At 40.6% G+C, this 25,358-nt stretch overlaps 1 protein-coding gene across 1 annotated transcript in view; it reads left to right on the top strand.

The window, feature by feature from the left end:
- fbln5 (fibulin 5) overlaps nucleotides 1–20,932 on the top strand; it is a 31,488-nt gene extending 10,556 nt beyond the window's left edge. The window contains exons 4-10 of the mRNA XM_039741515.1: nucleotides 287–409; nucleotides 4,090–4,206; nucleotides 16,176–16,295; nucleotides 16,370–16,492; nucleotides 16,577–16,703; nucleotides 18,692–18,887; nucleotides 19,947–20,932. Coding sequence (XP_039597449.1) covers nucleotides 287–409; nucleotides 4,090–4,206; nucleotides 16,176–16,295; nucleotides 16,370–16,492; nucleotides 16,577–16,703; nucleotides 18,692–18,887; nucleotides 19,947–20,108 — 968 coding nt within the window. The 3' untranslated portion in view covers nucleotides 20,109–20,932. The remainder of the gene's footprint in view (nucleotides 1–286; nucleotides 410–4,089; nucleotides 4,207–16,175; nucleotides 16,296–16,369; nucleotides 16,493–16,576; nucleotides 16,704–18,691; nucleotides 18,888–19,946) is intronic.
- Nucleotides 20,933–25,358: the final 4,426 nt, after the last annotated feature.

The following is a 25,358-nucleotide window of genomic DNA, read 5'->3' as shown; positions in this document are numbered from 1 at the left end:
GCTGGTTGCCATGGTTACCAACTGGGCGTGCATGGCACGGGTTGTCATCAATGCAACAGTTTTAAAGGTCAACACCGTGCACTCCTACCAGAGCTGAATAAAAATACTTTTATAAGTGGTGTGCACTTTGCTTAATTTTCTTTAGCTTTGTTCTCTCATTACACATTTTGGTTTCTATTTACGATTTGGTAAATGAAAGAACTTCTTTTTTGGCCATAGACTTTTGTTGATTTCTCTTTCATATAGGTTATCTTCCTTCTGTGAAAGATGTGCTCTTGTCTTTCAGATATTGATGAGTGTGTAGCCAACAGCCACCAGTGCAACCCCACGCAGATCTGCATCAACACGGAGGGTGGCTACACCTGCTCCTGCACAGACGGCTACTGGCTGGTAGAGGGACAGTGCCTTGGTAAGACAAACGACTTGACTCTTGCAGGCCCGCCATTCTAGTTCTTGTCCCGCAGACCACTCTGACGGCCACCACCGAGGGGCCATCCCGATCAGCTGATTTCTGGACACTTCCGTTTGCCTACTCTGGAAAATGTCACTTACCAACAGGCGTCACCACTGAGAGGACCACCAGGTGTACAGTGTCTGTTTACAGATTGTGTGACCCCGTTTTTACAATCCTGTTTCCACTTTGTCATTTTGGGATATTGACTGTTTTTTTTTTCTTCTTCTACTTTTTCTTCCATGTAGGGGAAAAAAATTTAATTACATGATTTTAGCACAAGGCTACAACATAACAAAATGTGCAGAAAGTGAAGGGGTCTGAATACTTTCTGAATCCACTTTATTGTTATTTTTTTAATCTTGATGATGTCATTGTGTTTGTTTTGCATGCGGTCATCGCCATCTTCTAGTTGGGTTTTCTTATGATCACCGCTAGTGGGGAGTGAAACAATTCACGTAAAACTGAATTTATAGTGACACACAGCTCTGGAAAAAAAGGTAGTGAAATAAATTGCTTGTCACTTGTCAAATGTAATCTGTTCCAATCACACAAGAAGAAAGACATTTAGCTCCTGTGTGGAAGTATTTCAATGCGTTAATTCTGCATGTGTCTGCCTGTCAGTTAGTTTTTAAATAAAGATCTCAATTGGGGGAAAAAAAATATATTTTGTTGGAAGTGTGCATATTTTCAGCTAGGATGAGGCGGTTGCCCCGATAGCAGCTGGGAGGCAGATCACAATGGTAAGTTTCTGTGCGTTTCATTGTATTAGTTCTAGATGACACTATTTTCCCAGTTTATATTACAGTATGTGGACTTTACCAGAATGCATCAAATCTCTTACATTTACCACAATGGCAGGGACTGTCATTCAGCAGTTCCTCTCCCTTCCCTTTTACATCGCTAACCGATGGAGTGAAAGAACAGACAGGAGTTTAATGACACATTTATTTATTGTATTATCATGGGCTGATGAATACTAAGTTCTTTACTATGTACGTCTACTAACTCACACACAAACGATATATGCACATCACCTCCATCATCAAGAAAGCCAGGCAGAAATTGTTCTTCTTTTGCCAGGTAAAAAAGCTTAGCATATCAAGGCAGATATTGTTAAATTTTAACTCGGCCATCATTGCGAATATTGTGACCATCTCTATCACCGTTTGGTTTCCTTCTGCCTTCTCTCTTTCTAAGAGTCGGTTGCAGCAGGTGATTTGTTCAGCTGAGAAAATGATTGGCTGTTGTCTCCCAACATTGAGTGAAAAAGAGCAGGAAAGACTGCAGCTGATTAGCAGCCATCAGTTCATTAACTTGCCATTAATGAGGTGGTACAGCTCTGTTGTGACCCAAACTACATGCCATCTCCACAGTTTCTTTCCTCAAAGTATTCAGGTCCTAAATAAACTTACATAGGGTCACTCCTAACTGTTTTTGCAAAAAAAAACTGGAAACTGTGCTGTTTGTCCATTCATAAATACTTCCTACTTGCTCAACTTGTACTATTTGATAATTATATTATTTTTTGTAGTTTTTTATTTATTTCATTTAACTATTGAAGTCTGAAAATGTTTTGTTCAAGAAATTGATTTGTGTAGTGGCTTGCACCGTGTTAGGTTAATGGTGGGTTGTAATTGCGCTGTTTTGAGTTGGTAATGTCTTGTACTTCATATTTGCACCTACTGTATATACTCACGTATATGGTGGGTCTTGAAACCCGAAAAATTGATCATAAAATCAAACCCAGACTTTTACGCCCGTTCAAATATGCGGCAATTCATTCTTGTCTCCTCCAATCTCGCACCAGTTTCTCAGACGTATCAAATTTTGTTGCAGCAGTGCAGTTACCAATTTCTTTTGCTACTTCAACGACGTTTAATTTAAAAACGAATGCTCCATCGTAGATAAGGGATGCTCTTATGATAACGGCGTATGAGGGTGTGGGACGCATCACAAATCAGTGCAAACGTTGCATCAGAATAGTTTGGGTATTACTATGTGGTCACGTAGGCACAATAGAGAGAGAGAGAGAGGTTAGGAGCACATGCTGATACAGCGCATTGCCACACCCACATAGAAAAAAAGGGGGCGTTAGAATATCATAATCTCTTGGGCCAATAGCGTGAGTTTTCCGCATTTGACCGACATTATAAAATACAAGAAATTATACGATTAAAATCAAGTACCTACTTATTCGTAGGAGAACTTATCCGTGAGTATATACGGTAAGTCAATTCCTGTGTGTTTCACATGCTAGTAATAATGTGATCCTGTGCTCTGAGTGTTGAACTAATAAATAAATGATGTGTAAAGCCAGTGGCAGATTTAGGTAGAGGCGACATTGGCAGCATTTTGCCAAAAAGTATGGAATGGTGATTACAGCCTGAGCTGGTCACTCCAATAGAGGCACGTGTGCTGAACACCAAGTTGTGCTCACTCTGTAAAGTCCTCATTATTTGCACAGAGCGGTGGCCATTATATAAGGGTCACACGCTCTGAACACCAAGTAGGACCTCCTGGGATTCCCACGCCCTGGTTGTCGAAGTTTACTAAAACTGTTTGGGCACCATAGAGGAAAGGTAAAGGGGTGTACACAGAGGAGTGCCATTTATGTAACCAAAGGAAACCTCTGGGTACACAAAACGTCTGTCGAAGTCTAATACTGACTACGCACTATGGATACTGAGGGCCACCATCCCCACCCTGGAGCCTTAAATGAGCTTTTACCAGCTCTGTGTAAAGCTATGAAGAAGCATCATATATGTCTGATGCTCACTCATTAATGAAAGTTGTTATAAGGTGTTACAAGTTACTATAAAAATGAATGCTCTCATCGTTAGGTTCACGTTGGGAAAAGACACTAGATAGATTTCGATTCTTTTTGTCTCTTTTGACTACAAAACTTGGCTTACATTTTACAAATTGTTTTTAAATTCTTATTTCTGGCTTTTGTAGTGTTTGTCTGATTTAATCAGGCAGTTTTGTCTTTTTTGGTGTTTGTGACATTTTCGTTACTGTTTTTATTTTTCTTTGTTCACACAACACCTAACTAGTTGATCTCGTAACCAAGATTGTCATGCTGACGATGTTGTAAGAAGTGACAAATTAAATATGGTGGTGATTATACCTTTACTTATCCACTGGTGGATGTTAAAATCTTTCATTGTTATTTATCAGACAAGTTGCCCTAGGAGGGTAGGATTTGTGTTCTGGTTGCATCCTTTTCTGCAGTTGACTTTGGAGTTCATCTGCCCGTTTTTTTTCTCGTTTCTCAGTTTTGTTTGTTTTTTAGGGTATTCTGACAGTTGTTTGTTCGGACCACAACTCATCATCTCCTAGTTTAGCTGAGCTCACAATAATCCTTAATAGCTTTGAACTCTCATTGTTTACAGACTGTTCTTTTGGTTATCTTCATAACCTCTCGGTTATCTTCATTTTCTGTTCGAAAACTAAATTGCAGATATATTGGATGTTCAGATTTGCCACAATTGTAAAAACTGATAATGCTTAAGAAAAAATGGACATGCTGCTAATAAACACTTTATAATCCAGACTTATATATGGCAGGGGATGCAGTACTTGCAATACTTCAAGTGCTTTTGTTGGCAGTCATTGCTACTCTCTTTTCATTTCAGATATTGATGAGTGCCGTTATGGGTACTGCCATCAGCTGTGTGCCAACATCCCTGGCTCCTACTCCTGCACCTGTAACCCTGGCTTCATTCTGAATCCTGATGGAAGGTCCTGTCAAGGTAATAAGAAGTTCCACGTTTTCTGTGCCATTCATGAGTTGGATTTAGGGTCATGATGGACGCTCATGACACAGTCTAGCTTCTGTGCTCAAGCTGAGGTGTCACTATGTTTATACTGTTTTATTTTTTATATTTAATATGCTTTTGGTTATTGTTTGTCATGTTTATCATTTCTTTTTGACATGGCTCCATTGGCGCTTGAGTGGGAGGCACACTCATAACCAGAAATTGATGTCATTATTGGTTTTCTGGGGGGCTATTAAGAGATAACTGGGTGTATAAATATATTAGAATTTCTGGATAGTGAGTCTGTCTATCTGTCTCATTGTTTTACTTTGTCTGTTTTTAGCAAAACAAATGTCCGCATCTGACCAGGATCTGAAGTGTCCACCTCAAGGCCTTTCCTGAATAAAGTTGTGGTTTTAATAGCAAAATGCTACAGGCCAATATTTTATTATATGGAATGAAATGGAAGAATCATACTAAAAGAATTATAGAGTCCTTCCCTGTTGTGCCTATGTTATGATTCCTTCCATAAATAATCACAGAAAAGGAAGCGGGCCTCCAAAAATCTACACAGGGGGCCAGACCACCCGTGATTCTGGTCTGAGGCCCTAAAAGCCTACCTCCAAACTCAACAGACAGGCTTTCTGGCCTATACAGGCCTAATAAATGTGGCTTAGGTTTTTATATATTTACAGAAAAGGGAAAGAGAGAAAACCAGAAACCCTCAGACTTTCAAAAAATAAATATTAAACATTTGAAAGCTATTTAGAAGATAACAAAGAATTTCAAAAACAGAAGGCCAGAACAAAAATAGACTTGTCAAAAGGATAAACAAGTTAAAATAATCACTAAATAAAGACAGTACCGTTAAACAAGAGTAGTGGCCTAAAATCCAGAAAAACCAAAAAGATTCACAAACAAGAAGTCCAGTCATCTAAATCAATGACATAGCTGCTACAGGAACAGCAGTGTCTCCATTTATAGTTATGAGGTGGACCTGCCTCCTTGGGCTCTAATTATAGGAGTCAGGGCAATCAGCATAGAAAATTAGTTAATGCAAAACAACACAATATCAATAAAAGTCACAATATTCCATAAATATAACAAGACCCAAAACAAAATTAAAAACAAAATATTTAAATAATAAGAAAAAAAATTTAAAAAATCTGAACCTGCAGCAGGAGTAACAATATAATAATGATTTACTAACATGAAGCAACAGTATAAGTATATGCGAGAGAAAATAGCAGGAGATGAAAATGTAGCCACAGTAATAAATTAAGCTCCTAATCGTTAGACATATTTGTGGTCCGAAATAATTCCTAGGTCATTCTTTAATGTCCGAGAACATACAAAACAAGAAGTCACTGTTGAGAGCCAAAAGTTCAATAACCATGAAACTTAACTGAAATGCTTGCTAAATGTGTTTTTCAATATCCACAATCTTGGACAAACTGGAAGTACTATGATACTGTTGTGACAGTGATGTCACATGTGTCATGGAAACAAAAACCTTCTCTATCTACAAAGAAGGCAGTCACAGAGTCCAGATGAGAATTTAGAACATTTTTTTATGTGTATAGAGTTATGCACAAATGTCTCAGTCCATCGAGTGAGTAATCAGTTAAACAAATCATCATATTTTCTACCTTTTCTTGTTACTTCACCATATCAAATACATCACGTCCTCTGACTCTTCATATGTAGAACTTTATTACTTCCTCCAATCAACTAATGGCACCAGTAATTCCTGACTCATTTTGATTCACCCTTTATTCTGAACACTGCTTCATTAAGATGGGGTTTTTACGGAATCCCCTATTATTCTTAGCATCGCTTTATAAGAGGGGTGTTTGGGCTTTCCTATCAGTTAATCGCTGCTTTCTGGAGGGGTTTTCTTTACTCATTTACCTCATTCTAACCTTGAAAAATTACATTTGTGGCTTCTTTAAGAAGAGGCAGAGGCTTCATGTGCTTAAGCTTCAAGTTAGGTTCAATCATTTTCCTTATGTTTAATAATTCTGTTATAGCTTCATACATATCTATTCTTGTAATAGATTGTAAATAATTAACTACAAATTCTATACACGTTGCACACTTCTAGTTACTATATCATAATAGCTAGGCTAGAAACAAAATTTCTTTATAAATGATGATGCCCAAGAAAAACAAAACAGTGTCTCATAATAAACAAAATATGATTTGAAAAAATATAAACTAATTCAAAACAACACACAGAAAGAAAAATAACAATAGCAACATGTTCTTTATTAAAAAACAAAAACAGATATTAACAAAAACTTAATCTGAATAAATGTTAAAAAAAAATAATAAAAATTGTATGTGATAATAATCAGTTAAAATTTATAATAAACATATTTCTTAAATTTTGAACTAGGTGAAAGGTCAAAGATCCAAGGGTCAGTAGAATCTTCATAGATGGACCTGGACAGAATCCAGACTTGGGCTGATGAAACTTCATTTAAATAAACGTAAAATGGGAGTCTGAAACACTTTGAGGAAGACCTAGGAGTCATGGTGGACTGGTCATTGTCCATATCCTGATAGTGTATAGGAGCCTTCAAGAAGAGCTTAAATGAGGTTGGGTTTTCATAGTCCGGCATACCACAGTCCAACTTTCTCACAATCACTACATTCAACTTAGGGTCATGGGGGTAGGGAAGTCTATCCCAGCTGAACTGGTTGAGAGGCAAGAAACGGTCCTGAGTGGGATGCCAGCCCTTTGCATGGCTCACTCACAGAAAGTCAATTTGGAATTGCCAGTCATTTTTTGTGAACGTGGGCAGAAAACCAGAGTACCAGGAGGAGAACCCATACAGACACCGGTAGAAGTGTAAAATCACATGCATAACAACTGGGTGCAAGATTTCAACACTGGAGGCTGGATCTGTGCCAGTGATGAGGAATCAGTCAGAATCTCACCCTTACTAATTTCCTTTTCTTTCATGGGGTGTCTCAGTCAGTTCCAGTTACTAAGTTGGAACTTCTCCTCAGAGCTTGTTCAAGTGAGAGAAAGGGACATTTCCATCCTTCCCTCCAACTGAATAAGCAGGCAGGAGGAAATCATATTGCACAGTGACAGGCTCACCCACTGAGCCTTGTTGCCCACTCCGTACAATCTTCACTGCATCACAATGGTATCTCATGTTGAATACAATTCAAGCAAGGTTATTGTTAAACTTTGTAACACACTGGTTAGGCTTCATCTGGAGGTATTGCCTTGATCTCCATAATACATATCTGATATTGTACTGCTAGACAAAGATCAGAGAAGGGTAAGTAGACTAATCCCAGCACTGTGTGGTATGAGCTATGACTAGGAAATGATTAAGGCTAAAACAGATAATGTACAAAATTATGATGGAAATTAGCATCGTGGAAGTTAGCTGTTATTCTAAACTGAGGCTGACATAAGGATGGTGTGATTTGATTTCTTCTTTTACATATAATCTATATAATAAAAGCCCAGCGCGGTGTCCGTGTCCTTGTCCGTGTCCGCGTTCCTTTTGGCTGTATAGCCGCCCCGTAGAAAAGCCCCAGTCCATCCCCTCTCAGAATTCCTGCTTACCCCCCTCCGTTCTTTCCCCTTTGCTTTTATTTTTCCTGTTCCCAAAAATCTTTTCAAAACAAAAGTAAAGAAATAGACAGAGCGTCACATTAACGTCGTCTCCCCTCTGCCTATTAAATAAACAATAAAATGAAATAAAAAAATCACGAAAGAAACAGAAACCACAACCTACCCTTACAGTGTCCACCGCGCTTCTGGCGTTACAGCCAAACACGTGGTGTATGCAGGTTATGAGGTGTGATGCTAATTAACGCCCGTACTACAACAGATTATATTGTTGATATACTATTAACTATTTACAGGGATCAACTCTTTTGGGGAAGTTCATAACAAAAAAAAAATTAAATTATAAATAACATGTGCACTTGAGTATTTCGAGCCCCGAGTCTGAGTAAGATGGTTCCCCTGGTCACCAATTTGTGTGTTTCACTATGCCCACTATGCCTTTCCATCTTCAGCTACCCATGTGCACTTGTACGGAGGAGACCTTATGGAACAATGCCGAAACGAAGCGCAACTAAACCTGCTGCTGCGAGAGAGGACACATTACAGCGTGATCACGAAGCAAAGAGGCAAAGGCGTGACAGTCGCTTGCAAGAAATGGACACTCAGCATTCACACAGATTAGTTCAACGACGCGTCTCTGCCGCTACAACGAAGGCAACGGAAATCCCTACAGAGAGCAGATAGATTATGCCGTGATTGCGAAAGAAAGAGGCAAAAGCGTGCCAATGAGACACCCGACGAGAGGTCCTTACGATTGCAAAACAACCATAATAGACAAACTCCTACAGAGAGAGAGGACACATTACGCCGTGACCGCCAAAGAAAGAGGCAAAAGCGCGCCAATGAGACACCCGACGACAGGTCCTTACAATTGCAAAACAACCGTAATATACAGAAACGTACGGTCTCGCAAGACACTCCGAGTGAACGCTCTCACCACTCACAGACATAAATGTGGTGCAATGAAGGACCCAGTTCACGACTGGCAGCCGCGTTTAAACCAGGAGTCCTTCAACTGTGGTCATCCAACGCACAGCATAGCGCGCGGCAAGTTGCTAGTACTATAATAAAGCATGGACAGTATTTCTAAGTTGTCCGAGATTGTGGATCTTCAAGCAGACATTTAGCAAGCATTTCAATTTGTTTATATTGTTATTTAACTTTTGGTTTTTTAGCATTAACTACTTACTCTTCTCTGGACTTTGCAAAATGGTACTGGATCAGAACCAGTAGAAAACCTGCTCTACTCAAAGAAAGATAAGATCTTGTAAGGTATGTTCTACTCCAAGAATACCAAATTAGGTTGAGAGCATGCGCTTTGTAAATTCTTCTATTATATCCAATTTTAAAACCATATTCTCTAGTCTTGATGTACATGTCCAATATGATGGTATTGATGATTTTGTCTTAGAATTTAATTCTTCTTGTAAAACGGTTTTAGACTCAATTGCTCCGCTCAAGATACGCTCTAATAAGGTAAGACCTGCTCCCTGGCTAAATGAAAGTACGCGATCGCTGCGCTGTGCCTGTCGAACTGCAGAACGGCGTTGGGGGTAACAAAGATGTACTGATTATTTCTAAACAGATTTTTAGGACTTCTCCGTTCAATTTCCAGGTTGCAGTTAAGAAAGCTAAACATGATTACTTCACTGATTTAGTATCCCGTCATTCTAAGAATCCTAGGATCTTATTTAATTCAAATAATGCAGCCATTCACCCTCATTCTGTGATGGGATTAAATAGCACTGTTCTTTCATGTGAGCAGTTTCTTTCATTCTTTGTCAGTAAAATTGATACAATCTGCTGTGGTATTGATACAACTGACTATGAACTTCCTACTGTTAATCATGGCATTGTCTTGGAATCTTTTGATCTTGTCTCACTTTCACAGTTAAAAACTACTATTGACACCCTTAAACCTACTCTCAGACTTCTTGATATTGTACCACCATGCCTCTTAGTGGAATCCTTTGATGTTTTGGGTCCATCTTTACTAGCCATTATCAATGATTCTATTAGTGAAGGGGTTGTGCCCTCATTTTTTAAACATGCTGTGACGCGTCCCTGTCTAAAAAAGGCTGAATTAGATCCTGGAGTTTTAGCCAGTTTTCGCCCAATTTCCCAATTGCCACTTCTGGCTAAATTATTAGAAAGACTTACTCTCTAAAATCTTAGCCAGAAGGATGGAGAAAGTGCTCCCCTCGGTAATATCACAAGACCAAACTGGATTTATTAGGGGCCGGCACTTATCTTCAAATCTTCGCCTGTTTAATGTAATATACTCACCAACTAAATCAAACACCCCAGAAATATTATTATCATTGGATGCAGAAAAAGCATTCGACATGATTGAATGGAAATACCTTTTTACTATATTGGAGAAGTTTGGGTTTGGCCCAAACATTTGTGCATGGATTAAATTACTGTATACTAACCCAGAAACTTCAGTTTGCATCAACAACATTTGCTCAGACTACTTTAAACTAGAGCGTGGCACTAGACAAGGATGCCCTTGTCACGCTGCTGTTTGCGATTGCCATTGAACCACTGGCAATACATTGTCGAAATACTGATCAGATAAAGGGGATTAGCAGAGAAGGACTGGAACAGAAAATCTCATTATATGCAGATGATATGGTACTGTATATTGGACCCAGAAAATTCTGTGCCTGCAGTCTTAGCAGCACTCACAGAATTTCAAAAGCTCTCTGGTCTCAGAATTAATCTGAATAAAAGTGTACTCTTTCCAGTGAATTCTCAAGCATATAATATTAGATTAGACACCCTACCTTTTATCATTGCAGAACAGTTTAAATACCTGGGGTAAACATCACAAGTAAACATAAAGCTCTATATCAACAAAATTTAGCGTCTGCATGGAAAAAATTAAACAAGACTTGCATAGATGGTCAACCCTTCATCTCACACTAGCTGGAAGAATTAACACTGTTAAGATGAATATTCTTCCTAAGCTCCTTTTTTTATTTCAAAACATCCCAATATACATTAATAAATCATTTTTAAGCAATTAGATTCAACAATAACCTCATTTATTTGGAATTCAAAACATCCACGCATCAAAAGAGCGACCCTACAAAGACAAAAGGCAGAAGGCGGCATGGCTCTACCTAACTTCCAGTTTTATTACTGGGCAGCAAATATACAGTCGATAAGAACCTGGACACAAATAGAAGAACATACACAGGCTGGACCGCAATAGAAGTAAAATCCTGCAGTACTTCTTTGTATTCCTTGCTCTGTGCTCCAATAAACACACGTTATCGGCAATACACTAATAACCCAATTGTGCTCCACTCACTTAGAATCTGGAACCAATGTAGAAAGCATTTTAAGAGGAGAAGCTTCTATCTGTGGCACCCTGCAAGAGAACCACCTCTTTCAACCCTCACAAACATATGCAGTTTTAATATCTGGAAAAATTTGGAATTAACTTGCTTAGAGATCTTTATATAGACAACGCGTCTTTGCATCCTATGAACAATTACATTCCAAATTTAACATTCCAGCTACACATTTCTTTCACTATCTTCAAATCAGGAACTTTGTTAAACAGAACCTTCCAGATTTTCCTCATCTTGCACCCTCATCCATGCTGGGAAAAATATTGCTCAATCTCAAGGAGTTAGACTCCATCTCTACAATATATAAAATCATTTTACAATCCCTTCCTTTCAAAGATCCAAGAGGACACTGGGAAAAAGATCTCTCAATTAATATATCAGAAAAGGAGTGGAAAGTAGCAATGCAGAGAATTCACTCGAGCTCCATATGCAAAGCATACAATTATACAACTCAAAATTATATATCGAGCACATCTGTCTCGACTAAAACTCTCAAAATGTTTCCAGGGCATGATCCAACCTGCGACGCTGCAACCAAGTCCCAGCCTCACTGGGTCACATGTTCTGGGCCTGCACCAAATTAACATTATTCTGGACAAAATTTTTAATTACCTCTCAGACAGCCTTGGACTCACAATCCCTCCTAACCCATTAACAGCTGTGTTTGGGGTTCTTCCAGAGGGGTTTAAAGTGGAGAAGGACAAACAAATTGTGATCGCATTCACTACACTGTTGGCACGCAGACTTATTCTGATAAACTGGAAGAACCCAAACTCTCCTCTTTTAAGTCAGTGGGAAACCGATGTGTTATATTATTTGAAATTGGAAAAATCAAATACTCAGTTAGAGGATCCGTACAGACTTTTTTCAAAACATGGCAGGATCTAATCAGTAATATTTTAAAATAAGTTCATAAAGCACAGAGAATTTATTAATTTAGGTATGTTTACAAGCCTTAAATCTTACGCCGTTTGGCTTGCTCTCTCTCTCAGGGTGGGGATCGATCTGTTCTTAACTTAATTTTTCTCTTTGTAAAAACTTGATTGCTTTGTATGGATTGTAATAAAAAATAAATAAAAAAAAATATTAGAAAGACTTATTTATAATAAATTAGTTGATCCCCTTAACTCCAATAATTTATTTGAGATCTACCAATCTGCCTTTCGGCGTTATCATGGCGTTGAGATGGCCGTCCTGAAAGTATTTAATGACATCTCTATTATTACTGACTCAGGTGCCGCTGCAGTCCTTGTCCTCCTGGACCTGACTGCTGCCTTTGACACTGTTGACCAGGAGACATTGCTGTTGTGGCTTGAACATCTTGTTGGGCTCAAAGGGGCTGCTCTTAACTGGTTCAGGTCATATCTAACTGGTAGACACTTTTCAGTGACTTTAAATTCCTCTTTATCATCTACTGCTCCTCTTAAATGTGGTGTTCCTCAGGGATCCATTTTGGGTCCTATTTTATTCTCTATATACCTTCACCTTATTGGAGCTATTTTTAGGAAATTGAACATTTCTTTTCACTGCTATGCTGATGATACTCAGGTTTATATTCCCGTCTGCAACTCTGCAATGAACCAACTGCCCAACTGTCTTTTTGAACTAATTTCCTGGATGGCTAATAATTTTCTTGATCTGAATCAAAATAAAATGGAGGTGCTTATCATGGGTCCATCAGCTAAAGCCCAAATTGGTCTTGGACTTCTCGGCTCTTTCTCTGTCTATTGCAAACCTCAAGTCTGCAATCTTGGTGTTAACTTTGACAATAACCTCTCTTTTGAGAAACAGATTAATTCTGTAGACAAGAGTTTGCTTTTTCCAGCTTTGTCTATTAGGTAAGATGAAGCTTTTTTTTATTTTCTAGGGATCTTGAGAAAGCTACTCATGCTTTTATCTTTTTTCGCCTTGATTACTGCAACTTGCCGTATTCTGGGATTAGCAAATCCCTGATATGCAGGTTACAGTTGGTCCAGAATGATGCTGCTCACTTTCTGGTTGGGGCAAGAAAGTCGATTCTGTTTCTCCAATATTAGTTTCTTTACACTGGCTGCCTGTCAGTTTTTGAATTGATTTTAAAATCTTGTTGCTAGTTTTTAAATCTTTACATGTGCTCGGCTCCTGCCTATTTATCTGAATTGTATGTTTTACACCAGCCATCCAGAGTGCTTAGATCTTCTGGTCTGTTGTCTCTTGTTGTCCCTCGTACCAAGTGTAAAACTAAGGGGGACAGGACTTGTGCAGCTGCTGCTCCTCGCCTGTGGAACTCTTTACCTCGTCACATAAAGGAGTCGTCTACAACTGAACTGTTCAAAACGAGATTAAAAACTCATTTCTATTCACTTCATTCCATGACCTTCAGTAATACTGATGGTTTCCTCATTGTGATTATGTAACATTACTTCTATTTATGATTTATTTTATTTATGTTCATTTATTTTAATACTGTTTGTTATTTCTGTTAGTTGTATTTTTTTTTCTTCTGCTATTGTAAAGCACCTTGGCCACAGCATTCATATATTGTTTTAAATGTGCTATATAAATAAATTGACATTGACACTGTGTTACCGCAGACCACCTGGACTGGGACCAGAGGGCAGCAGGTGACACCTTGGCACCATACTGGAACAGTGTGAGAATTTTTACTGTGGCTGGAGTGCCAGTCCTGCGACCAACCCCCAGGTTTTCCCTGTAAATTGCAGGACTGGATGCAGATTAACATCAAACTCAGGACAAAGCAAATGCAGGTTAAGGGTATCACTGAAGGGCCTAACAGAGTAGAGTCATTTCTGGTGATTATGGGATTGAACCGGCACAGATCCCTAGCCTCAGAGCCACCACTCCGCCTGTATGGCAAGAGTGTACAACATATAATCTCAGACTGCATATCTAAACAAGTAACTAAAGTAAGTTAACATTACTGTCAAACTGGAAATGCAAACGTGCTAGAATATCCACAGCATTTCAACACGTTGTATGTCCACAGAGCACAAAGCTGATCTAAACACCATTTTCTGCTGTTATGTCATATAGTGATGCAATAGTGAAATGACTGATAGATATCATAGGAGTGGTAGCTGCTGTGGTCTACGTGCGTATCCTGTGCCTCTTCTGTCGTATCGCTAACTTCAACATAAAAAATCATCATTAAGCTTAAGTTACCTTGTGCTACTGAGCTCCAGGGGTGGGTAGAGTAGCCAAAAATTGTACTCAAGTTAGAGTAGCGTTAGTTCAAAATAATATTACTCAAGTAGAAGTAAAAAGTAGTCATCCAAAAAATTACTCAAGTAAGAGTAAAAAAGTATTTGGTGAAAAGACTACTCAAGTACTGAGTAACTGTTTGATCATAATAAATGATTTATTTTTTAGAAATGTAATAAGACAGACAAATATAAAGTAATGCGCAAATTCTGCTATTTCCAAATAACAAAATAAAAAATGAGTAAAAATAAATCACATCTTTACAAAATAAAGATGCACAAATAACACAAAGTTCCAATTCTCAGTTTTTCACAACAAAGCTTTTGAAGCCGATACCTACAGTAAGGTAACATGTATGTGTGAACAGTGCAGACTACTTACAGTGACGAGATCTCCTGTACACTGACAGTCTCATACTGCAGATTCACGTGCCCTCCAAATGGCACAGCTGATAGACAATACAGTAACATCAGAACAAGCACCTTGTGCACGTCCAAGAAATCTCACTTCACCCTGACTGTCTGTGCCTGTTTGGTTAAAACGTGTGTGTTCTTCACTCAGTGAAGTGATGTTTAAGCTTCAGCAGGAGTTGGCTGTCAAGGTTCCTGCAGTGAAGCTGTGACCGTTGTCACACACGTGCGCATGGGAGGCAGCTAAAGGGCTTGAGTGTCGGCAGTTCTGAGGCTTGCCGGGATGTGGCAGAGTGCACAGACTCTTTTTCTCCCTTTCCTGTAGACCATTCCCGGGAGATTCCACCTGGCTCTCTTGACATCACTTCCGGGACCGAGCCAATGGAAGTAGACCTTACCAGCTCCGGCCCCTCTGACGTCACGTCTGGGCTCGATCCAATGAATGAAGAACACGTGCCCGATCCTTATGACCTCACTTCCTGTCTTGCCCTTTAAAAGCCTGCCCCTTTCCCTTTTCCCTCAGTCTTGTTCTGGACTCAGTTGGATGCACATCAGTGCTGTGTATTTGATAAAAACGACTTTGCAGCCAGGATACCATATTATATGGGTGGCTGCCCCAAACCTTTATCTGTTTATGTCTCGTTCTTGTGACACAGTTTAGCAGTGATCAAGGAGCCCTGTATGACTAAAAAGTCTCTCACAGGCTGCAGACGCAGGAAGTTTGTATGTGGTCATGTGACTGCATGGTTACGTCTGATTAGTGAAATGGAGTCATGTGATTATTGTTGCGACGCCTGATTGGTGAAACAGTCATTCAGGAGATCCACTGGCGACTTCTCTCTGACTAAAATATAGCGTATATAAATGTGTAAATGGAAAAAAGTAACGAGTCGAGTGTTGCCCAATGTAGCGGAGTAAGAGTATCGTTTCTTCTTCACAAATGAACTCAAGTAAAAGTAAAAAGTATGGTGCAGTAAAACTATTCATAGAAGTACAATCTTTTTAAAAAGTTACTCAAGTAAACGTAACGGAGTAAATGTAACTCGTTACTACCCACCTCTGCTGAGCTCCTATACTGATGACAATAATTTTAGCCTTTTATTTTTGCTCAGAGTTGTTTTCTGTTCAATATCTTTTTATCTGTCCCTGAAACCCCACTGGCAGTTTAAAATGCATGGACTGGACGAATTGGGGGGTGGGGGGCAAGTGTTTAATGAAGAAGACCAGTGGGCAGAGCCTTTGCAGGAGTGAGTTCTGTTGCTGCTCACTTCACACTTTTTAACAAGTTGTCCTCAGATGTGTATTCTCACTTGAAAATCAAGCCTGGCCCCGCGAGACTAAACAACCTGAGAACTGAATGTGTCAGAGAATCACAAGTGAAATTCTTCTTTACAGATGTGGATGAATGTGAGGGAGAAAATTCCTGTGAGCATGGGTGCATGAACACGTATGGCTCCTTCATCTGTCGCTGTAATGCCGGCTTTGAGCTGGGATCAGATGGTTTGACGTGCACTGGTGAGTAGCGCCCCTCTCTCTCACGTTTTAAATATTGTTTACTCCTATTGAACAGCCATTTTTGTTTTCTCCAGATCTTGATGAATGCAGTTACTCAAACCTACTGTGCCAGCATCAGTGTGTCAACCAACCTGGATCATTCTTCTGCATCTGTCCACCTGGATACACCATCATGGCAGATGGGACAACATGCCAAGGTAAGGATTGTATGCATGTGTGGGCACACACACCTCTGCAGTTCATCACACACTACTTCATGACTTGGTGTTGTTCCTCTCCAGACATTAACGAGTGTGAGACGGGCAATGCCACATGTACGCGGACACAGGAGTGCTTCAACTATCAGGGGGGCTACAAGTGTCTGGATCCAGTCAGATGTGAAGAGCCATACATTCTGTTTGGGGAAAAGTAAGTGAGAAGGAGCTGTCTGTAGTTTACCACAAAGGCCTCTGGCATCAGCTAAGAAAATTATGACGCATGATCAAAAATCCTAGGCAAGTGCCTACATTTGGTTGGCCTCCTGTGTCATCTGTAGGATACACTCTTAAATACAAGGTAGATTCTGTTAAGTTACTCAGTCTGTCTCTCAGTCTGATCCCTAAATGAACATCCACTTGCGGTCTGCAGAACAAATATACAGTGACCGTCCCAGAAGGGGCAGAGTTTCTAGAGGCCATAGCAGAGCATGGTCAGGGATCTTCTGATGTTTATCTTTTGAAGTTGTGGAGCAAAACAACAAGATTGTTAGTGACGGCACCTCCGCTTGTTCCACAGTGGACAGGGTTACTTCTGCAGAACCCTGAAGATGCCCATAAGTGGACCTGCGTGACAAGGTCCTTTCTTGAAATTTCATTTGGATGGCTCTTTTGGGAACCAAAAATGGTTCCCCTGTGGCATCTCTCTAAAGAATCATTCTGGCACTTTTATTTTTAAGAGTGTAGAAGTTTTCCTTTTATTATCACTATAACATGCCATGTCTGGTTAACTTGTGAGTTTACTTCTGATGCAGTGCCCGCCAAGATGGCGTTACTTACATTATGTAACTGCTCCTCGGCCCTTCCTGCCTGTAGTGAACTTGTTTGGAATCACTATGAGCTATCCTCTGAAGTTCTCTGGTTCTCTTGCCCTCACTTAATCAGACTCAAATTACAACTTATTCTCTATCAGGTGTTAAACATCAGGCACAGATCTGGTCAGTTGCTAATGCCAGTGGACATCTCATCTCATAATCTGAAACTGCTACCCCTAGTGAAGGTCAGCCCAAATGTTCCTGTCCCAAGCAACAGATTCCAGTTCTTGTTGGGGGAAATCCCAGATGTTCCTAATCCAGCTGAGAGATCTAAACCCTTCACCATGTTCTGGGTCTGTCACTGGGTCTCCAGCCATTTATATGTGCCTGGACCAGCTCCAGGGAGAGCCGTGTGGGGGGGCGCATCCTTAGGACAGCCCGAAATCCCCTTAACTGGCTTCTCTTGATCCTGAGGGGTAGCACTGCTACTCTGAACCTCTCCCAAATTGCTGAGATTTTCAGCTTGTTATGGAGTGTCGGCCCAGCGGCCTTGCAATGAAACCTCATTTTAATTATCTATTTCTTTTGATCATTACCCCCAGCTCATAATCATGGTTGAGGACAGGGATATACAGTACAATAGATCGACCAGTAAACCAAGAGTTTTGTCTCTAGAATCAGTTCCCGCTTCACCACCGTAGACTGGTAGAGTGCCTGCTGAAAAACTGCCGCCACTCCAATCCGCTTGTCGATCTCATATTCCCTTCTTCCATCACTCATGAACAAGATCCCGAGATACCTGAACTCCTCCACTAAAGGATGTTTTCCCCTTCTCACTTGGAGAGAGTAATCCACTCCTTTCCATGAGAGAGCCATGACCTCAGACTTGGAGGTGCAGATCCTCCTCTCAGCCACTTCACACTTGGCAGTGGTGAGTGGGAGTTGAAGGGCTTAGTCAGATGTCATCTTCAATTGTATAAAGCAATGGTGATAACTATAGCCTCCCCAGATAGTCACCCTTACATCCTCTTTATAAACTGGTCTGTTAAACCTCCAAGCAGGAGCGGTGACAAGACAGTCTTCATGGAGTCCAACATCCTCAGTGAACAAATTTGACTTAACACCAAGCATTTGGACACATCTATCTCTGTGTTTAACGAATACCCCCGAAGTGCGGTCCCCTTAGCTCATATTCCTGCAGCATCTCCCTCAGCAAATGCCGAGGGACACAGCCATATGCTACTTCCTTTTGTAGATTTTCCAGTTGACATCTGTACTCAAACTCCTGAATGAAAAGGTTTAATATTCATCGTCCCCCTAGCTGTGATGTGCAGCCCACACCATTGTTCATGTGCCTATTCTCATAGAGTTGTTCTTCCTCCTTCAGCCGTTGCATGTGTCAATCAGAAAATCCTGGCTGCAGGGATAAGCCCTTCACCGTGCTCTACAAGTTCATGGACATCGCTGGCGGCCGCACCGTTCCCCTTGATGTGTTCCAGATGCAGGCGACCACCCGCTACCCTGGAGTCTACTTCATCTTCCAGATCAAGTCAGGGAATGAAGGACGCGAGTTTTACATGAGAGTAAGTGCATTAGGTCATCAGGCTGGGAGGTTTTCATGACAAAGTGGCTCAAGGGTCAACATTGAAACTAAGCCCTGCATGCAGCCATCATGTTGTGCTGTTTTCTTGTCAGTACATAAGCCTCTCATGTGAGACCTTGGCCAGATTAACTTCTTTTAGGCATAGCCATTTTCTCCTAGTTGTTGTGTTTTGTTTTCCATACTTGAGAGTGGTGGTGCTTGGTGCCTTTTTGTAGGGTCAGGCTAGTGCTGGAGAATGCACTGGGACTGGGGTCCCCAACTCTGGTCCTGGAGGGCTGCAGTGGCAGCAGGTTTTCATTCTAATCATCTACTTAATTAGGGACTTGTTTATTACTGGTAATTCGCTTCTTTTGAGTTCATTTTAATCAACTTGTTCTTGAAGACTCCAAGCCCTTCATTGTTTCTTTTCCCTTAATTAGCAGCCAAACAATAATGAGCTACAAAATGAGCCGAAACAACTGGTGCCCATCATACAATATTTGAAAATAAAGAAAGATAAGGGTCTCAGGAATGTTGATCTGCTCAGGTCTTTTGAAAAGAGAAAATCAGCAATTTTGGAAATGTATGCTATTGCACAATGAGAGCAGCAGCAAGCATTTCATTTCTGTTTGGGTGTCATTTAAGGAAAGAAATGAAACAATGAAGAAATTCAGGGGAACAAATCTTAAAAAACAAGTCAATTAAAATGAAAGGAAAAGGAGCTAATTAGCAGCAAAAACTGGACACCAATTAAGAAAAGGGTTGGAATGAAAATCTGCAGCCCTCCAGGAATGGTGTTGGAGACCACTGCACTGGGAGATATTTAAATGAATGTCGGGCCCCCGGGTCGTTTCCTAGTTATTAGAGTAATGGTGGAGGAAGTGGAGTGTTTGCTTGCCCTTTGAAACTCTTTAAATTGGTGCTGTTCATATTCTTTTTTTGATGAGTGCTGACGTGCCTGTTGATACTCATTGCTGAGGTCTGAATTTGCAGGCGTGCTGCTGGAGGCAGCACCACAGTTTCTATCCCCTCAAACGTTTCACTCTTCTCTGTCTCACAGCAAACAGGTCCTTACAGTGCCACATTGGTGCTTACGCGCCCACTCAGCGGGCCAAAAGATGTTGTTCTGGACCTGGAAATGGTCACGGTCCACACAGTCATCAACTTTAGGGGGAGCTCTGTCATCAGGCTAACGGTATTCGTCTCAGAATTCTCCTACTAATCTTCTTCCTTGCTGTTACCTCCTCGTGCATCTAAGAGATGAGCTGCACCTTCTGATTGAGTCTGAAACCATCAGTCCTCCACGTCAACTGAGGTAACACCACAGCTATGCAAGCTTCATACACCATTGTTTCAAGACTCCCTTCTCTTTGCTGCTCATGGGACTTCTGAGACGTGAGGACCTTCCTCTCCCTTCCTGCCTTAAATATTGCCTGTTAAGGATTCTCAGATACAGGGCTTACCAACCCTTCTTTTGGTCATACGACTCTCCTCACCACCACTGTATGTATTTCCAGCCCAGTGATGCTTGTGCTTGCTTCTCAGCAGAATGCTTTCCCGGCCCCACCACTGTCACCAAGCTCTCAAGACACACCAGCTTGCTGGCCCATGTGGAACACCAGTAGAAAGAGAAGGCTTTGAATTTTTCATTACCTGTCCTATGCTGATCAGTGTGGAACCCCAGATGAGCACTACCACTTGCTATGTAACACTAGCACTTGCATTATGGAGCACAGAAGAAAGACCATCCTCCATCGGTAGAAGTTAGCGTATCCTCTACCGGAACACCAGTTAATGCACAATGACCAATAAGATGAAGAAGATCTCCGTAGAGTGATCATCTGGCGGGGACGACTCAAGCTTTGACCCAACTCTAGAATTTGCTGCATCTAATACCAGTTATGTGTTTTTTGTAGTCACCGGGACCTTGCTGGAATTATGAAAACTGAGAACCTATCTTCACCCCTTCCTCCACACTATCTGCTCCATGTACAGAATGCAAACCAAATAAACTTTTTTTTTTTTTTTTTTAAAACTAAAAAACATGGCCAGTTGTGCATGGTGTATAAAGATGTGGTTCACATGTGCGGGGTGGGCCTGTAGGGTGAACAGTTAAAGGATACGTTTGGTATTTATCAAGTCAAAGTTATTTCTTCACAATCGTGGTGTATATTAATTTGCCACTTGAAACTGCATTTAAGAGTGAAGCTTATTTTAGCAAGTTTAATTAAAAAAAAAAAAAAATTATCTAGCAAGCCCTTGCGTTTTATAATGAAGCCTATGGGTACTGAGGTCCCATTGTGGGGGGGAGAAAAAAAGGTCTTGAAACTTACCGAATACGTCCATTCTGAAGTAGCAAAGATTTCAACTTAAGATAATGTGCCTTCCATGATTCAGAGAAACGCTTGAGACAACAAAAGTAATACTTGTGGTCACGGATTCTTGGTTTTATTTTCTCAAGGTTTCTTGCTCTCGTCACCGGTGGAGTTCTAACAAACCCCATCTCATCAAGCTACATTTACTTATTATTTCACCGACTCCTTTATCCAAGGCGACTTACAACATTTATGACACAATTGGTTACATTTCTTTTTGGTTTTCCAACTGAAGCACAGGCAGGTCATGTGACTTGCTCATGGTCACACAGTATCAGTAGCAGGACTTGAACCCACAACTTCAGGGTTTGAAATCCAAAGCCTTAACCACTACACCACACTGCCTGCATTATATTCTGCTCGTCCTACTTTTGCTTTTTCTGTTTCTTCACCGCTTATTTTCTGCCATAGCTTGTAATAAAAGACAGATACACACACAAATTATTTGGCATCTACATGAGTTGTTATTTTACATAATTTAGGGCAGGGGTGCCCAATACATCAATCGCGATCGACCGGTAGATCAGAAAGGTAGTGCAGGTAGATCGTGTTGCATTCAAAAAAAATTTTTTTTAAACGTTAGTCTCTCATGTATCCTCCATATGGCATTTGCCACTTGATTGACATACAGGGCGGCCAGTCTGAGATCTTTTCTTCTAACACACTGGTCATCCCGCACCCACGATTAAACGCGCGAGCTACTGCAGAACTCCAGCTGTGATCTAGTTAGCCTAAATAAATAATAAAGAAGGGATTTTTTTTTTAAAAATTGTTCGGGGAGGGTATGGGCTGAATGTGGAAATGGAAGAGGATTTTTTTCTCTCACAATGTCACAACTGAAGTGCATTTGTCTGATCTGTCAATCTATCATTGCTATTCCAAAGAGGGAAAATGTGGAAAGGCACTTCTGAACTGTTCATAAAAACTATGAAACTGACGTCCTTCCAAAAACCGATCTGAGAAAGAGAAAGGAGAGGGAACTAAAATCGCAGTTAATCGGACAGCCGTCATTTTTCACTCTGCTGAAATCAAAAGTAAAGAGAGACAGACACACTGAAGCATCGTTCAGGGCGAGTCACTCAATCATTAAGCATAAGAAGTCCTTCCAAGATGGAGAGATGATAAAAGAGGCCTTCGTTGAGACAGATGGCTAGGGAGAAATTCCTGCTGAGATTTCAAGACCCCAGGCCAGAGAAAAAGGAGTTTCTCCTTGTCATTAAACATGCAGAATACAAGCAACTTAATAACGATCAATGGCCGCTAGACTTGGCATTTTTTTCCAATCTGACCAACATGTTGAATGAGCTTAATTTACAGCTGCAAGGAAAAGAGAAAACCAATATGGTCCATATGATTAGCTCAGTTAATGCTTTCAAAAGGAAAATCCAACATCTGTCCTCAAAGCTGCAGAGCCTAGATTTGGGGAACATCCAAAACCTCGCGTCTGAGCTGGAAACGCAATGGAAGGCGTGTGCGCAACTTGACAGCATACGCCACACAGAGCAGATTGAAAATTGTCTGTCAGACTTTATCTAATGGAAAAAAAAGTAACGATTCGAGTGTTGCCCAGTGTAACGAAGTAGGAGTAACGTTTCTTCTTCACAAATGTACTCAAGTAAAAGTAAAAAGTATGGTGCAGTAAAACTGCTCTTAGATATACAATTTTTTTAAAAAGTTACTCAAGTTAATGTAACTCATTACTACCCACCTCTGATACTCCGTATATATATACATACTATCTACATTCACCTAAAGGATTATTAGGAACACCATACTAATATGGTGTTTGACCCCCTTTCGCCTTCAGAACTGCCTTAATTCTACGTGGCATTGATTCAACAAGGTGCTGAAAGCATTCTTTAGAAATGTTGGCCCATATTGATAGGATAGCATCTTGCAGTTGATGGAGATTTGTGGGAAGCACATCCAGGGCACAAAGCTCCCGTTCCACCACATCCCAAAGATGCTCTATTGGGTTGAGATCTGGTGACTTTGGGGGCCATTTTAGTACAGTGAACTCATTGTCATGTTCAAGAAACCAATTTGAAATGATTCGAGCTTTGTGACATGGTGCATTATCCTGCTGGAAGTAGCCATCAGAGGATGGGTACATGGTGGTCATGAAGAGATGGACATGGTCAGAAACAATGCTCAGGTAGCCCGTGGCATTTAAACGATGCCCAATTGGCACTAAGAGGCCTAAAGTGTGCCAAGAAAACACCCCCCCACACCATTACACCACCACCACCAGCCTGCACAGTGGTAACAAGGCATGATGGATCCATGTTCTCATTCTGTTTACGCCAAATTCTGACTCTACCATTTGAATGTCTCAACAGAAATCGAGTCTCCTCAGACCAGGCAACATTTTTCCAGTCTTCAACTGTCCAATTTTGGTGAGCTCGTGCAAATTGTAGCCTCTTTTTCCTATTTGTAGTGGAGATGAGTGGTACCCGGTGGGGTCTTCTGCTGTTGTAGCCCATCCGCCTCAAGGTTGTGCGTGTTGTGGCTTCACAAATGCTTTGCTGCATACCTCGGTTGTAACGAGTGGTTATTTCAGTCAAAGTTGCTCTTCTATCAGCTTGAATCAGTCGCCCATTCTCCTCTGACCTCTAGCATCAACAAGGCATTTTCGCCCACAGGACTGCCGCATACTGGATGTTTTTCCCTTTTCACACCCTAGAAATGGTTGTGCGTGAAAATCCCAGTAACTGAGCAGATTGTGAAATACTCAGACCAGCCCGTCTGGCACCAATAACCATGCCACGCTCAAAATTGCTTAAATCACCTTTCTGTCCCATTCTGACATTCAGTTCGGAGTTCAGGAGATTGTCTTGACCAGGACCACACCCCTAAATGCATTGAAGCAACTGCCATGTGATTGGTTGATTAGATAATTGCATTAATGAGAAATTGAACAGGTGTTCCTAATAATCCTTTAGGTTAGTGTATACAATATATAATATATAATATATATATTCTCTCTCTCTCTCTCTCTCTATATATATATATATATATATATATATATATAAATATTAATTTTAATGGAGGTAGATCATTTTGACCTGGTCATTTTAAAAGTAGCTTGCAAGCCGAAAAAGTGTGGGCACCCCTGATTTAGGGACATTCAAAACTCGACTTGACGGTTTTTTTAGAAGAAATAAGTGGATAGGACTGGTGAGCTTTGTTGGGCTGAATGCCCTGTTCTTGTCTGGATTGTTCTAATGTCCTAATAACCTATGGAGTTAGATTCACGTTGTATGATAGTACTATGTTGACCATCACATGAACAAAATAAATTGGTACTGATTTACACTGCATTGTGTTTTTACTAAGAGCCTTTGATTTTTGAAATCCACTACCATGTCGCATTTCCCATGGTGTGTGAGGCGCATGCTTGGTTATTTAAAAAAATGACTCAAAAAAGGTTAGATTGTGCAACAGAGCCAACGGAAGTACTACAAAACAATTATCAAATAGAATATGGTAATAAAGGAACTGAGGACAGTGTTTCTTATATGAATAAACTCACTGAGACTTGCTAACACCAACTAATCCATAATTGCATGGGCAGAATGTGAAAACTCCATGAAGACCCTGGCACTGTGAGGCAGGAATGACAGCTCTGTGCTACTACCACTCTGTCTATGCTTAAGGCTCTGGACTAAACTTACCAAACTCCAGTCTGATTAAAACTAAATGTACGGCTAGAATGTCTGCAGTTCTTGTCACTTGATTGCAATGTTCCTCTCGCTTGAGCACAGAAGCACACACATGTGTTCCCATTCCAGCGGCAGCAGGCATTATCTTTGCAAAATAATGAAATAAACTTCTGGATAATGTGAGTGACAATGTGAAGTTTTTACTGTCATTGTTGTCTACAGAATTCATGTCCGTTTGCTACATCAACTCTCGATAATGGCACTTGGTGAGGACTTTCTAAGGTGAATCCATGCCACCTGGTCCTGAAAGGTTGCCTTAGTGGCAGACCAGCAGTGAAGTGAAGCCAAGCACACAGTCAGCCTTCTTTTCAAATCCCAGAATCACACAAACATGTTTTGCTTTTTGACCTCCCCTACCATAACCTATTGCCTGTG

The sequence above is a fragment of the Polypterus senegalus genome, chromosome 18 (genome assembly GCF_016835505.1).
Source record: "Polypterus senegalus isolate Bchr_013 chromosome 18, ASM1683550v1, whole genome shotgun sequence".
In the NCBI taxonomy this organism is placed as follows: Eukaryota; Metazoa; Chordata; class Cladistia; order Polypteriformes; family Polypteridae; genus Polypterus; species Polypterus senegalus.
Note: the sequence above shows the minus strand (reverse complement) of the source record. Positions and strands in the feature narration are given on the sequence as shown.